Genomic DNA, 13,166 nt, shown 5'->3' on the forward strand with positions numbered 1-13,166 from the left:
TTTTAGAAGAATGGCCCAGACCACTGGTCAGAAGGGAGCAATAAAGGGACATGAGTTGAAATTATGATGTGAGTCCTCCGGAATCAGTGCACCGGGAAATTTCTGAAGGTATTAAAGGGGCGACATTGAGTCTGTGGGAAAGAACGGGTGTGGTGGAAAAGAGTGGAGTGGTCTTTCAAGGAACGTTAACCTATGTGGTCCGGCGCAGTCACCGTCGCGGAGTTATACAGGGAAACATGAATAAAGCTAGTGGGAACGGCGCCGAAAAAGATATGAGCAAGCTCGCGTTTTGGGACATAGGGACGTGTCGGGGGCGTTCTATAGAAAAAAAAACATAAAGAAGAAAGAGAAGGACAACGACAGAAAGAGGAGGGGCAGGAAAACTGCATGGGAAAAAAGATTTCGCATGGTTAATATAAGCTTTGAAGTGCGGCAGGAAATCATTGAAGTGACTGGCGACTGCTCTAGGTAAATTGTGTTTTGAATCTGGGCGTTGGCCGTTGAACCTTCTATGCATTTGCTGTCCATTCTCATTTATGTATTTTTGCTACACGCGGCACCCTCTAGGCAGTAGATTACGTCATTCGGACGTGCAGGTGAAGCTCGAGATTACCTTGTAACGGTAATCTGACGCTGCACTTTTAATTGCAGTAGCAAATTGTACATGGCTGCCTGCAAGCACCCTTGTTGGCACCGGATTTTGTCTTCACCTTTGTTCTTAGTTTGGCACGTACAAGAATGTCTTTGAAGTTAGTGTTCCGTGTGTAAACTGCTCTGCTCGGGTGAGGAAAGATCTTATTTTCTGTTGCTAGCGAGAATTGAGTATTATTTATTGAAGGTGCTGTTCATGTTTGAGAGTGCGTTTGAGAATTTAGTAGTAAGAAGAAGCGTTGTTCTTGTGATCTTAGGGCGGTGTTTGATGAACTCGGCTCACTCAATTTAGCTTGCATTGGTGTAGGCTCTTTGAAGGGCAGTGTTCATTGGTTCCAATTTGATAGGGTTGCTTTAAGGCGAATGAGTCTATCTATGTAATCCTGGTTTCGAACTCAAATGTGATGTAGTCGTACGGCTTGACCTATAGATGTACCTTGTTTGTAATGTCTGGTAAAGTGGCTTGTGTATTCTTGTGTGTTGTTTGTCAAAAGGTTTCCTACACAGCGCAGTCTTTGTCTATTATATATATTGTCAATATATATTACTGTGTCCAGAATGTTTATGAGCTGACTTGAAGATTTCGATGTGAACTTTATTGTTGAGTGAAAATAATTTAGGAATTCATGCTACAAACTTCATGAATTCATAACCGCGCGCTAGCCTCTTGAGTCTGCGCAGGAGTACATTTACCTACATCAATTGCTTACAGGGGAACGTGATGATGAGAAGGAAATTTACAGGAAAATAAAAATGGGGTTAGAGTGCACACGGCAAGCATTATCAAATCGTCATTAGCAAAGTGGTTGAATAAACAAACTCAACAGTCATTACATTCTACTGGTGCTAACACACAGGGAAGGAACTGGGAGGTTAACAAAGCTCGAGAAAAAATTAAGCACCCCGCAAGAGCGATGGAACAAAAAATGCTATGCGTAACGCTCAGAGACAGAAAGAGAGTGGTGTGCATGTGAGAGCAAAACGGGGATAGCCGATATTCTATTTGACGTTAGGAGACAAAAAGAAATGGAGCTGGGCAGGCCATTTAATGCGTAGGGTAGATAATCGGTGGACCATCAGAGTTAAAGAACGGGTGCCAGGGGAAGGAAAGCCCAATGGTGGACGGCAGAAAATTAGGTGGGATGATAAAATTAGGAAATTTGCCGGCTCGAGTTGAAATAAACCAGCTCAAGACAAGGGCAATTGGAGATCACGTTCGCCCTCCCGTGGGCATAAAAATAAGCTCATGGTGATGAAATCAAGCAGGATAACGGACCATTTTCTCCGCCTCATATTGAACGGGTACAAACAAATATAATCGTCATCATCGTAATCATTATCATGTCCTCAGTGGACCCATCCTGTAAATGCACCAGGGAAAGGTAATGACAGCTGAGGTTAGAAAGAAAAAAAATCTTCTAGACATTGGATTGGCAGCCCATATGTTAGAAAATAAGTAGTAAGAAAATAAGGTTGGGGAAAATATGTAGAAGTGGAAAAAGTTGTTCATTTAGGTGAACTCCTGTGGCTAGCACCACTTCTGATATCTTCATAGCCGATCAACGTGATAAGGAATGCTGTTTTGATTCCACTGTTTCGGCGCATGGATTTCTGACAGAAGGTTCCCTGGACCGCGAATGTGCCTACTAGAAGGCATTGTGCATGGATATCTTAAAACTAACTTTAAATAACCTGCGGGTGGGGGTTCACGTACCAAAACTGCACAGAGTGAGACGCAACATTGGAGAGCTTCGAATTAGCTAGAACTATCTCGTGGTCTTACGCACACCTAAATCTAAGCACACTAGTGTTTGCGTTTCGACTCCATCAAATGTTCGAAAAAAAAATAGCACAATAGTACTTGACGCATTCTTCATTAATACTGTTATTTTTTTGTTGCTTTTCTTCTAGCTGATGTCGAGAGGGCTTCAGGTAAGTTGTGATATCTTGTACTTACCAATCAACAGGCATTTGGTAATGTCATGGATTGGGACTATTTGGTTCAGCGTGATTGAAGACGTAACTGCGCGGCTTGATGCACACATAAACCGATGCCAAAACAAGGACTGTGCTTGTCCTTGCCTACGCTTCAGTTTGTTACTTTCCTAAATTATGCTCTTACATTTCTGCAGCTACTTTTGTAAAGCATAATCATGCAGCGAGGATAAATGAGTATTGCAAGCAATATTTCTCCTCTACGCAATCATGCAATCTTTATCACGATATGCTACGACTATTTCAATAGATTTTACGCGTTCCCAGTGTTAATATTCGTACTCTAGACACGTTCACAGCACACTCTCACATATGGCATGCGCCAAGCGTACTAGAGTGCCATTTGCTTTCCTCTTTCCTTCTTTTTCCGTGACACTATAGTTTTTCCTAAAAGCATAGAAGTAACTGGCATCTTTGAACTAGTTTGACTGTAATGAAATATATGCGGCATTTTATTTTATTCTAGTCACTGGAGCCCGCTCAAAATCACCGGTGCTCACTCGAGCTAACCCTCACGCCCGCCCACACTAATTCGCCACTCACTAAAGCTCCATCTGGCACCCGTGAAACGAGTGGGGAGCGAATTTGACTCAATTCACTCGGGAGCGAGTATGCCGAGTTATGCTTAATGTGTAAGTGAAATCGAAAGGCATAGCGGAATCGGTAGCAATCTTAAACCGATAAATTTTTGACTTCAATTTCAATTTGCGAATTTGAACCGGTGATTTCCCGGGGCATCTGCACTTCGCGGGAATGCCGAGGCTAGCGCGAGCTTCTCGAGATGTTCAGTCCCCAGTACGTGGGGCGAAATGGGTGGATGTTCCAGTGAACTTTGTCCTGCACTGCTCAAGAAGGCTTTTTCCAGAAAAAGTGGTGCAACAACTGCATTTGGCCCAAAGTCTGACACTACCTAATCTCAATGCTGGTGATAGTTTTAGGTTGTTTTCCGAGCGGGCATGCCTTGGGTATCTCGCCAGCTTCAGCTTGAAAATTGCAGTATTTGCCCATAATATGATTATAGTTAATAAGTTAACTAGAGGAATTTAGGTAAATATTCGTACCTGCATTTCGGCTTTTTGTGTAATTAATGTTCGCCTTTTCGCGTAATACATCTGAAGGAGTGAGATTAGGCTATCTGCCGCAGGTTACTTTTACAAAATTCTGCTAAAAATAAAATGAAACACATGATGTAATGACGGTGTGTAGCAAATAATTAAGTGATAGTAGCCAAGTTAAGACATTTTACTGTTAATTTTCAAGCCTTTTTCTAATATCTTCTGAGTGTTTGACGTTTACACTTGCAGTCCATAAGGCGACGACTTCAAGAAAGTCATCGAAATCAACCAGAAGTAAGTGCCAATAATTGAAAGCTTGATTCAGTGCGACGTCAACACCCTAATAACCCAACTTGAGCGACATTAGGACTTCACTTATTGGACTACTAAAGCGCTTATTCGATCGCAGTAGCCATGCTAGCGTGCGCTTTGTGAAACTAAACTTGATACACGTTCTCGCATTTATGCGTCTGCGCCGTGCGAGATGCCCTCGAGATATCAAGAGTGCTCGCGAGGTCTCGACTGTTGTATCTATGCACAGAAAGATGAGCCCGTCCTATCAGAGTGTACGCGCGAAAAGAACGATTGCTGTAGTAGTTCCTCGAAAGTCCTTTTCTCTAATTTCCCTGCTGTCTACGCCGTCCGGTGGCGCTAGCATCTAAACACTCCCGCCATCTTGCGTCATAGTTGCGGAACTACGACACCGATTCCCAGCTCCGAACGCGTGTCATTTGCGGAAGCTCACAAACCTGAGGAATCGTCTGAAGATAATGTGTAACTAGAGTTCTGTGTTTTCGGTGTTTATTTCTTGACTAAATTCGGCGGATGCTATCTGGCATTTATCTTTCTTTCATAAATTTGGTGTTTATGAGCGTTGTTTCTTTTACTTTCTATTTATCCGAATCTGGAGTCTTTTTTTCTTTTTAATGGTCGCAAGTTATAAACAGGGACGCGAACCACAGAAAAACGCATCCAGAATGCTGAAAGTAACTTTATTCAAGTGAAATTACTCACAAAAGAACTTGCAAGTAAGAGTCCGCCTCATTGGACGACGATTCTTCACTGGGAACTCCTTGACGTAATCGCTAGGGTGCTCTCGTTTCCTTCCCTGCTTTAGGTATTTCTCAAACTCGAAATTTTATCCGAGTGCCCTGGTTTCGGGAAGCAGGGTTTAAAATAAAATGTATTTACCTGCCGTCATTTGCACGGCGCTGACAGAACATGAAATCGGGAGACAGTGCTGTTAAAAGCTTCCTGTGCCGAAGGTGCTGTTACTGAAAGGGACGCTGACTATGGCGCTTATTAGTTATCGTGCTTGTTATGACCGTCTCTTCCTGTAAACCCGCTAATCAAGTAGTGAAAAGGTAGGTACCCGCCAGAGGCGAGGAAAAGAAAGTCAGAAGAAATGTGGAGTCAAGCAAAAATTATGCACATGCTGTCAAACTCAAGTAGTACGCCTTCAGCGGCAAGCCGAAATGGTCCGACACGGAGTTTTAATCTCAACGTACTGCTATATGCTGACTTTTGCGAAATATGTGCGAGATCTAAAGATCCGCCACACCAAGTATACGTACAGTACGAGAGGTACAGGGATCGATACGCCGCACCTCCATCAAATTAATGTTACGTGTAGCTGACGCCCAATGCTATATACACTATTTACAGAGACGCTAACGGAAGGCCAAAATGGCGACGCTATATCAAGCGGGCCCACGCCGTCTTCTTCATCCTTAGTGCAGCCATACTGTGGCGGCTGTTCCGTAGCAATATCAAACTATTGCAATTACTGACACGATATCCCATAGCATATCTTCCCTCCGTGTAAGATGTCTTTTTTTCTGAAAGCCCTTACGATCCTATGAGGACCAAACGAGAACCAGGAATCGTCGTAACAGAATATTGCATGGCTTTAGCAAAGCGTTTACTGTTCACTTCACCAAGACCGGCGTATCCTAACGCTCAGCGAAACACTAGCGGGGAGCGTGCGCACAGCAGTCATATGCCGGCGGGGTAATGCAGAACAAGGGTCCCTCTATAGTTTTGAAGGTAAGCATAGAAGGACCCTAGTAGAACGCCGCCCACGTTCCGCTACAAAACCGATTAAGTGGGAAGTGAGAGTGCATCCATTTGGTTTCCTTAGTCGCTTTTTTTTTGAAGCCAAGAATAGAGTGCGTTGATGGCGTCTTTGGGAGACGTGCTTGTTAACGAGCGAAATCAACGCAGACCATGCCACCACCGGTGCGCGTGAAATGTGAGCGGATCAGCGGAGCATCAGCGACGCTCTGCTAAAGACTGCCGGTTAACCCAGCGCAAGCCTGATGTATTAGTTTTTTTTTTCAAGAACGCTCCTAAAATGGAGTGACAAACATTGGCATAAAACAGAAGAGGCCTCAGCCTAGAACCAGCGTTTCGGCAAGACCACTCGTCTCAGTGAAAGACAATTTGTCTTGCCGAAGCGTGGTCTCCTATCCGAGGCTTCGCTCCTTCGATTAAATTTGTTCAAGTCGACATATTTCCGTGGACTCTTTGGCTTGCTTAACCTGAACGGGAGTGGGGACTTGAAATGATGAAAACAGATGCGACCTTGCAAAATTTGTACCCACGTTGTTCTTTTTTTTTGCGCAGCTACAGTTGAAGCAGACAAGGGCTCAGGTAAGCCGCCAACTATTCCTATGCAGAAAGGTTGAAATCCGGGCCAGTTGGTACATAGTTGAAGGAAAAAAGAAACAGTCAAAAAAGGCAAGAAGAGAGGTTCACACCACAACGACTGGACTATCAACTGAGCTTTATTATAAACGGCATAACCCCAGCAAGGCCAGCAGAGCATGCGCAACCACAGCATTGCTAATCACACGCCTGAAAAGGCAAGATATCACACCTATCGTGAGCGACCTAAATATACAAATTCTTTTTCAAGCAAGCGCACTGAGGTTGTACTAATGCAGTCGTTTCCTAATGAATTGATGTAGTACGCTTCCAGGATTCCAGTATGCTTCCAGAACTCTTTCATGATAAAGCTCAGTTGATGGTCCAGTCGTTGTGGTGTAAACCTTCCTTCTTGTTTTTTGTTTTTTGTGACTGTTTTTTTTCTTTAACTATTCCTAGTTGACCTTTAAGGAGAACCGCCCCTGCAGCGAGTCGACATGCATGCAGCAAGAACAAGTTCGAGCTTCGACGTTACCGTATACACTCGAGTAAAGGCCACGCTCGTGTGAGAGCCGCACCCCTGATATGTGCGGATCGAATTTCGGAATAGAGCGTTTATAAATTGAAAAATAAAGGTCAAGCCCCGACTCGAGCTAGTCTGGGCGGTGTTTTTAGGACATCGTTGCGCAAAGTTTTAAAGCGACATGCATATCTAGCGCCATTGATGACACGGAGCACGACTGTACTGCGCCTCAACAGCGTCGACACTGGCAGTGATGAGGACTGAAGAGGAAGCTTTAGCACGGGCCATACTCTCACGCGGCCTATTCGAATACACGTAAAACGCACAAACGCTTTTCTGATATAACCGCTGGACCAATTTTAATTAAATCTGTTACGTTTGAAAGAGAAAGTGGAATTGGACTGACTGTTGTAAGCGGAATTTCCATTTAGGGACTGTATATTGCTAAAAGAATTTTCCAAAATTCGAAAGTAGGGAAAAAATAGAAGCACCAAGTTTACAAATTAATAGATCTGCATGACGAACACATATCGCGGTTCTGTAAGTAGCATCCAATAGATCATTGAAAGCAGATAAATTCTGTATGTCAATTGATATCTTATGTGAATTCTTTACGTTGTGTACAAGGGTTCTGCAAAGGCGGTATTTTCATATTGCGAAATTCCTTGACATTCATATGCAACATAACATTTTTGTCCGCTTTAGATGTACTATAGACGCATTTCACAGACTTGGAATATAATTTTGCATGGCTGAATTCTAGAGTAGGAAACTAGATGGTTTCGTTTTCTATAAATTTGAGATTTTACCATTTTTAGTAAAAAATGTACGACTTCAATCAAACACTCGAAACAAGCAGGCACTAGCTTTTACGTTTCTCTTTCATATGCAACAAATCGCGCCATACTCGGTGCAGTGTATGCCGAGAACAACGAACTCCCGTTTTACATGTATTTAGATAGGAGCATTCCAGCTAAAGCTTCCTCTCAAAAGATCACCGGGTGGGTGGCGTGTATGCGTGAACAAATAGACGCACTGTCAAATCAATAGCTTTCGCTCTTGTGGTACAAAGAGATCACAAGGTTTACACGTACACGCTTAAGAAAAAGTGGAGTGAAATGACCCGCCGCTTTGTAAAGGTCACACCTCTTGACAATCATGAAAGAAAGGTGCGCACCCTGTATCTGTGCACAAGGCATTTGTGCGAATGTGCCAACCCTAAATATATAAAAAAAGAAACTGGTAAGCCCGGTGACTGCCGTATCCAACGCTATACCATTTATAAGAACATATGGGTTTTTATTTAGCAAGTTTCAGTTCTGGGATTATTGATATAATGGTTTATGGGCCACATGATCTTTTATAGGATTATTACCATTTATTAGCTTCCCTGTATGACCGGTAATTAAGTTATCACTATCTGATTAATCTGATTCGATTAATGCAACGATTTATCTAAGTTTTACATCATTTGCAGTCTTCAGGAACTCCTGATCATTATTTGTACATCTCCTTGTTATATTTCTCGTACCACATCTATCATTTTGTCGGTCTTTAGGCTACGAGAACAAGTCTCATCGTAAAAAAGAGCGTAGAACGCAGCGACAAGGTTTAGCTATTGAACATCTTTGTTTGAGTGTAGATGTTTCCGATATCCTAATTCCGTGATGAACACACTGCTTCCCTATTATAACATTATAGCTTTTTCTAAAGACAGTTTTTCGAACTGGGTATTGCTTATACAAAGTTTAAGAAAGTAGTGTGCGTACAATTAGTGCGTTTTACGAAATAAAACATCGTTACGACACTTCAGTAACGAAGCCACGTGGCACAGCCTAACACTGGCATGCGCATTTTGCACTTCACTTGAATAAGGATTGATGGATGTGCAATGTGGCGAAGCGCTCTTTCATTTAAGAAGAAGACAACAATGTTTATTTTATTTATTCTTTAATTTATTCAGCATTGATTTAGACACAGTGAAGGTCTTGGATGGCAAGGCTAAAGGCAGAACATGGTCTCCCTGACTAAGGCCAGCAGAGCTGTAATTACTGGCAGAGCTGTAACACAGATTGAAAATTGGCCAATCGGTCACACACCGGGGATTCCGAGATCAATCAGGCGCGCCATAGTGATCACGGAGGCCCCACGCAGCTTAACCGATGCGAGTGACGTCGTTACACGTCTAAGTTTTCGTTGCGTTGTCTGGGAGGTCACATTTGTTTTTTCGTTAGGAACACTGCACGGGGCATTTAAATATTGACTGCCGATCAGTTTCATGACCGACAGGGGTATATGAAAGGAGACAAATACAGGTGCAAATTCATTGCTCTTGAGGTCAACCGTATAAGGCCTGAGCACAAGAGAAACGAAAAGAACAAGGCCTACATTGTGTTCGTTCCTGTTGTGGACATGTCGGTATAGGCCTAAGCTCTCAAGTCCTTGAGTTTTAGTAACTCGCTAGGCTTTTTGTCGTTCAATAAGCGTAAACATAGTTTTTAGAACGATGCACCAGTAAAGAAAAGATAACGCTAATAAAACACTCGGTGAGTTAAGGCATCTTCGCCATATACACATGCTGAAAGCACTTCTAGTTGAAACAATTTAGTCATTATCTTTGACGTTGCCGAAAGAGATAATCTTACCTAGAAATTTCTAAATTTCCAATCGGAGACTGAAACTAGCGCCGCTGAATCTCTGGTGGCGATGTTCGATGGATCAGTTACAATGTTTTTCTGGTGTTAATTTTCAAGATTTTCAGCCGGTTCCATTCAAATTAAAGGGCTTGACTTTGTTAGTTGTCAGAAGTCGATATTTCCATCCTGCTTAAACTGAATTTTATTGTTTCAGTGAAGTCAGAGACGCCATCGAAGCATTCAAAGGAGACCCAAGGCGAGTACCAAAAACTCTGCTTTAATAAATTTCTGAGTCGACCACCTTGACAAAAATTCAAATCTAATTTACTATTTTGTTGATCGAGTACAATAAACATGAGTGCTTTGCGTGACAAAAACAATCGTGATCAGGACATGCTCATTCTCCTTCTCATTTTGTGCTCATGGTCATGACAATGACCATGAAGTAACGATTACCACTCTGTGTCCCGACACTCAAGCGACAGCTTGACCATTACGCAATTACAATTGTTGACGACGACTGTTTTTCGAAGATGTCATGACGATAGTAGGATGACAAAATTATAATGACGATGCAACGACTATGACGTAGTCACCATGACGATGTGACTACGGCTGTGTGATGCCGATACAATGACGACGATGACAACGACAATGGCTTAATGACGGCTGTATCACGAAGCCTCTGTGACGACGATGGTGTGAAACCTTATGAGGATGATGGCACGACGAGAGGAAATTGACGAAGTGGAAATGCCGACGATTCAACAACCACGACCGCATCAACACCACTAGAACATGTTCAGCAGCCCAAACTATTTAGACAACTTGGGTACTAGGTCGGCGTAGAAGGTGTGATGACGATGGCATAGCGAGAATGAAGTGGCAAAGCTGTCTTGACGATGATGGAACGACCGCGACGACATCACAACCACGAGCACATACATAGTGGCCCAACCAGGTAGACAATTTGGGCCATTGGATCGATATCATGCAATAGATATGCGACAGAGCAAAGCGTTGGCTCGTGCTAGTTGGTAATCGATACTCGATATTGTTTTAGTGAAACATTTAACAATAAGCGCATGAGGTAAACGTTACGCACGTTACAGAGGGTAAACGCACAAGTAAGCGTTAGTTGGAAGTTAGCGCCTGTACCGTTCGTGTCCCTTCGTGCTTTTTTGTGAAATTCTGCGCTCGAACAGTACTAAGTAAGGCTACAGTAGATAGAAAAATTACGGCAGAACCCGTCTCACGATGACCACCGACGCTAACGCGATTATAATTAAGGCAATGTAGCGTTACACTGTATTGCTGACGCCATGTTATTTAAAACGTGTAGTCTTAAGAGACGTTTGTTGCTTCGGCTACATGCGACCTACAGTGCCTACGGTATCGGCCCACTCTTATCTATGAGCTCTCTCTTATCCACTCTTATCGGCCCACTCGCTTTCCATGAGCATGACGGTCGCTGCACTACGAAGGTTAAGGGGTTTTACAAGAAAGCGGATGGAAGTGCCGCCTCATGACAGAAGTGGTCGCAGCTTGCCATGCACGATTCACGGCAATTTTCGCAAAGCATTGCGTACTTTTTAATTGGATGAGTTTGGCTGTCCTCAACTCGGTCGAGCGGAGGAACAGCTAGTTGAAGATTGTTTGAAATATACAGGGGGTAAGGGTAGCTGGCGCAAAACAGAAATAATAGCAGATCATCGCGAGAGGGTTTTGTCCTGCATTAGAGATAAATTGGATAATATTCATGCAGGTGATGGTGATAAATGTATTACTTTCTTTGGCCAATTCAATCAATAGCTCTGCAAGTTAGTTCCGCTACTTAAGTTGGAGGATGGAACTCGAGGATGGAAGGCGACACGAACGGAAGTGTGAAACGACGTGGCTTGTGCCGTCATTCATGCTTCTTGTTTTTGCAGTAACGTGTGCAGAGCGACTTAGTCGTACGTGGCAGACGAACCAGCCCTTCTACAAGCATTACGAATTGTTCATCATATGAATTGTTTCTTTTCCGAAGGTTCGGCGAGCGCTCAATCGAAGCCAAGCTCGGCGAAGGGTTCGGTGTCTGCAAAGAGAACGTCAGAAGCTTCGCTGAAAGGATCCAAAACGCCAACTGCGGAAGCTGAGGCGAAGCCCGAGGAAGCCGTTAAAGAACAACCGGAGGGTGAGCCAGCGCCTGTTGAGGAAGCCTGGGACCAAGGACCGGAGCAAGGTGGAGCTGAGAAGGAAGGTTTCGGTGAGCCCTTCTTTCTCGGTCATTTCTGAGCTCGCTCGCTCGCTCGCTCACTCACTCACTCACTCGCTCACTCACTCACTCGCTCACTCGCTCACTCGCTCACTCGCTCACTCGCTCACTCACTCACTCACTCACTCACTCACTCACTCACTCACTCACTCACTCACTCACTCACTCACTCGCTCGCTCGCTCACCCTGATTTATAAGTGTCTATTCGTTCGCTCACTCTTCACTCACTCGCTCAGTCCCCTTTCTGACTTCGTTTCACAGTCACTCTCCATATTTGATCAATGTCGCAGATGGTAAATAGCCATGTTCGCTGACTTTCCATCTATAACTAAATTTGGACTGCGGAAAAGCAGTTTTGCAGAACCCCGCAGGGTGGCGGAAGTTTCATGAAGAGGAAAAATTGCTTCGTGCTGCAATCAGGTGTAACATTCAGGTTTAAAAGGCCTTAGAACATTTTTGCAACATAGTAAAAAAAAAGAAAAGAAACGACGGACGGGGCTTCTGCGAATATGTGAGCCAAATGTTATTGCACTGCAGCGAGCAGGGCATTTAAAATCTCGTGTCAAAAGCAGTGAAAAATCACTTGTTCTCGCTTCCGCAATGTGATCATGCAGCGTCATAGCAAATAGCTAGGTCATTGACACCTATTGGCTGACGTCGTTATCTTGAGAACGTTCTCACTAATACAATGATTCCTCGTGTGAGTTAAATGAATGAAAAATACACACGTCTGCGATCTGAAAAAGGCAGGAACATCATTTAAGCTGTGCAGTACTGGTTTAAACACGACAGTTGCGCTTTGTTGCATCTGCAGGGCGTGGCCTTCTTGATAAAAAATTGAGCGTAGGTACCGCGGCCGCTACGAGCCGTCACGAGCCGTTCGGCGTTCAACTTCTGGTTGGGGCCAGCGGGGCATTGCTCCCTTGCCCACCCCCCTCCCCTTCCACCCTTGCCGTCTCTCCTATGTAGTAGCTTCCAGCGCACTAGTGAAAATGAATGGAAACAGAATGCCGCTGGCTGATCGGATAAGTGTCCGTTTAATTTTACTTGTGCTTGAAGGATCGCAAAAAGAAATTGCGGCCAGAGATTCGCGAGCAGATATTAGTGGTGATATCACAATATAATTCTGGGCTCTTTTAACATGAACTCAAATCTTCCCCCTCCCACCTCCTTGATGCGTGTCATACGCCAAACGCGATAATAGAGAGTTTTAGCAGAGCGTTTACGGTCCGCTCCGCTCAGACCGGCCTATCACAACAATTGGCACGCAGCCGCTCAGCAAAACGCTACCGGGAACTCTGACGCGCGTGCGCACAGCACACATAGCGGCAGCGGAACGTGGGACGCTGACCACGTTCCGCTAGGAACCTGATTTAGCGGTGCGTCAGGGAGCGTGTCGATG

General features: G+C 44.0%; 1 protein-coding gene across 4 annotated transcripts in view; it reads left to right on the forward strand.

The window, feature by feature from the left end:
* The window catches only part of LOC135904199 (membrane metallo-endopeptidase-like 1), a 64,117-nt gene that overhangs the window by 14,795 nt on the left and 36,156 nt on the right, over positions 1-13,166 (forward strand). Inside the window, exons 5-9 of one of the 4 annotated variants that reach the window (XM_065434838.1) lie at positions 2,563-2,583; positions 3,951-3,995; positions 6,327-6,353; positions 9,721-9,762; positions 11,536-11,754. In XM_065434838.1, the coding sequence (XP_065290910.1) occupies positions 2,563-2,583; positions 3,951-3,995; positions 6,327-6,353; positions 9,721-9,762; positions 11,536-11,754 (354 nt within the window). The remainder of the gene's footprint in view (positions 1-2,562; positions 2,584-3,950; positions 3,996-6,326; positions 6,354-9,720; positions 9,763-11,535; positions 11,755-13,166) is intronic. The other 3 variants (XM_065434839.1, XM_065434840.1, XM_065434841.1) reach the window with 3 other exon arrangements.

The sequence above is a fragment of the Dermacentor albipictus genome, chromosome 10 (genome assembly GCF_038994185.2).
Source record: "Dermacentor albipictus isolate Rhodes 1998 colony chromosome 10, USDA_Dalb.pri_finalv2, whole genome shotgun sequence".
NCBI lineage: Eukaryota > Metazoa > Arthropoda > Arachnida > Ixodida > Ixodidae > Dermacentor > Dermacentor albipictus.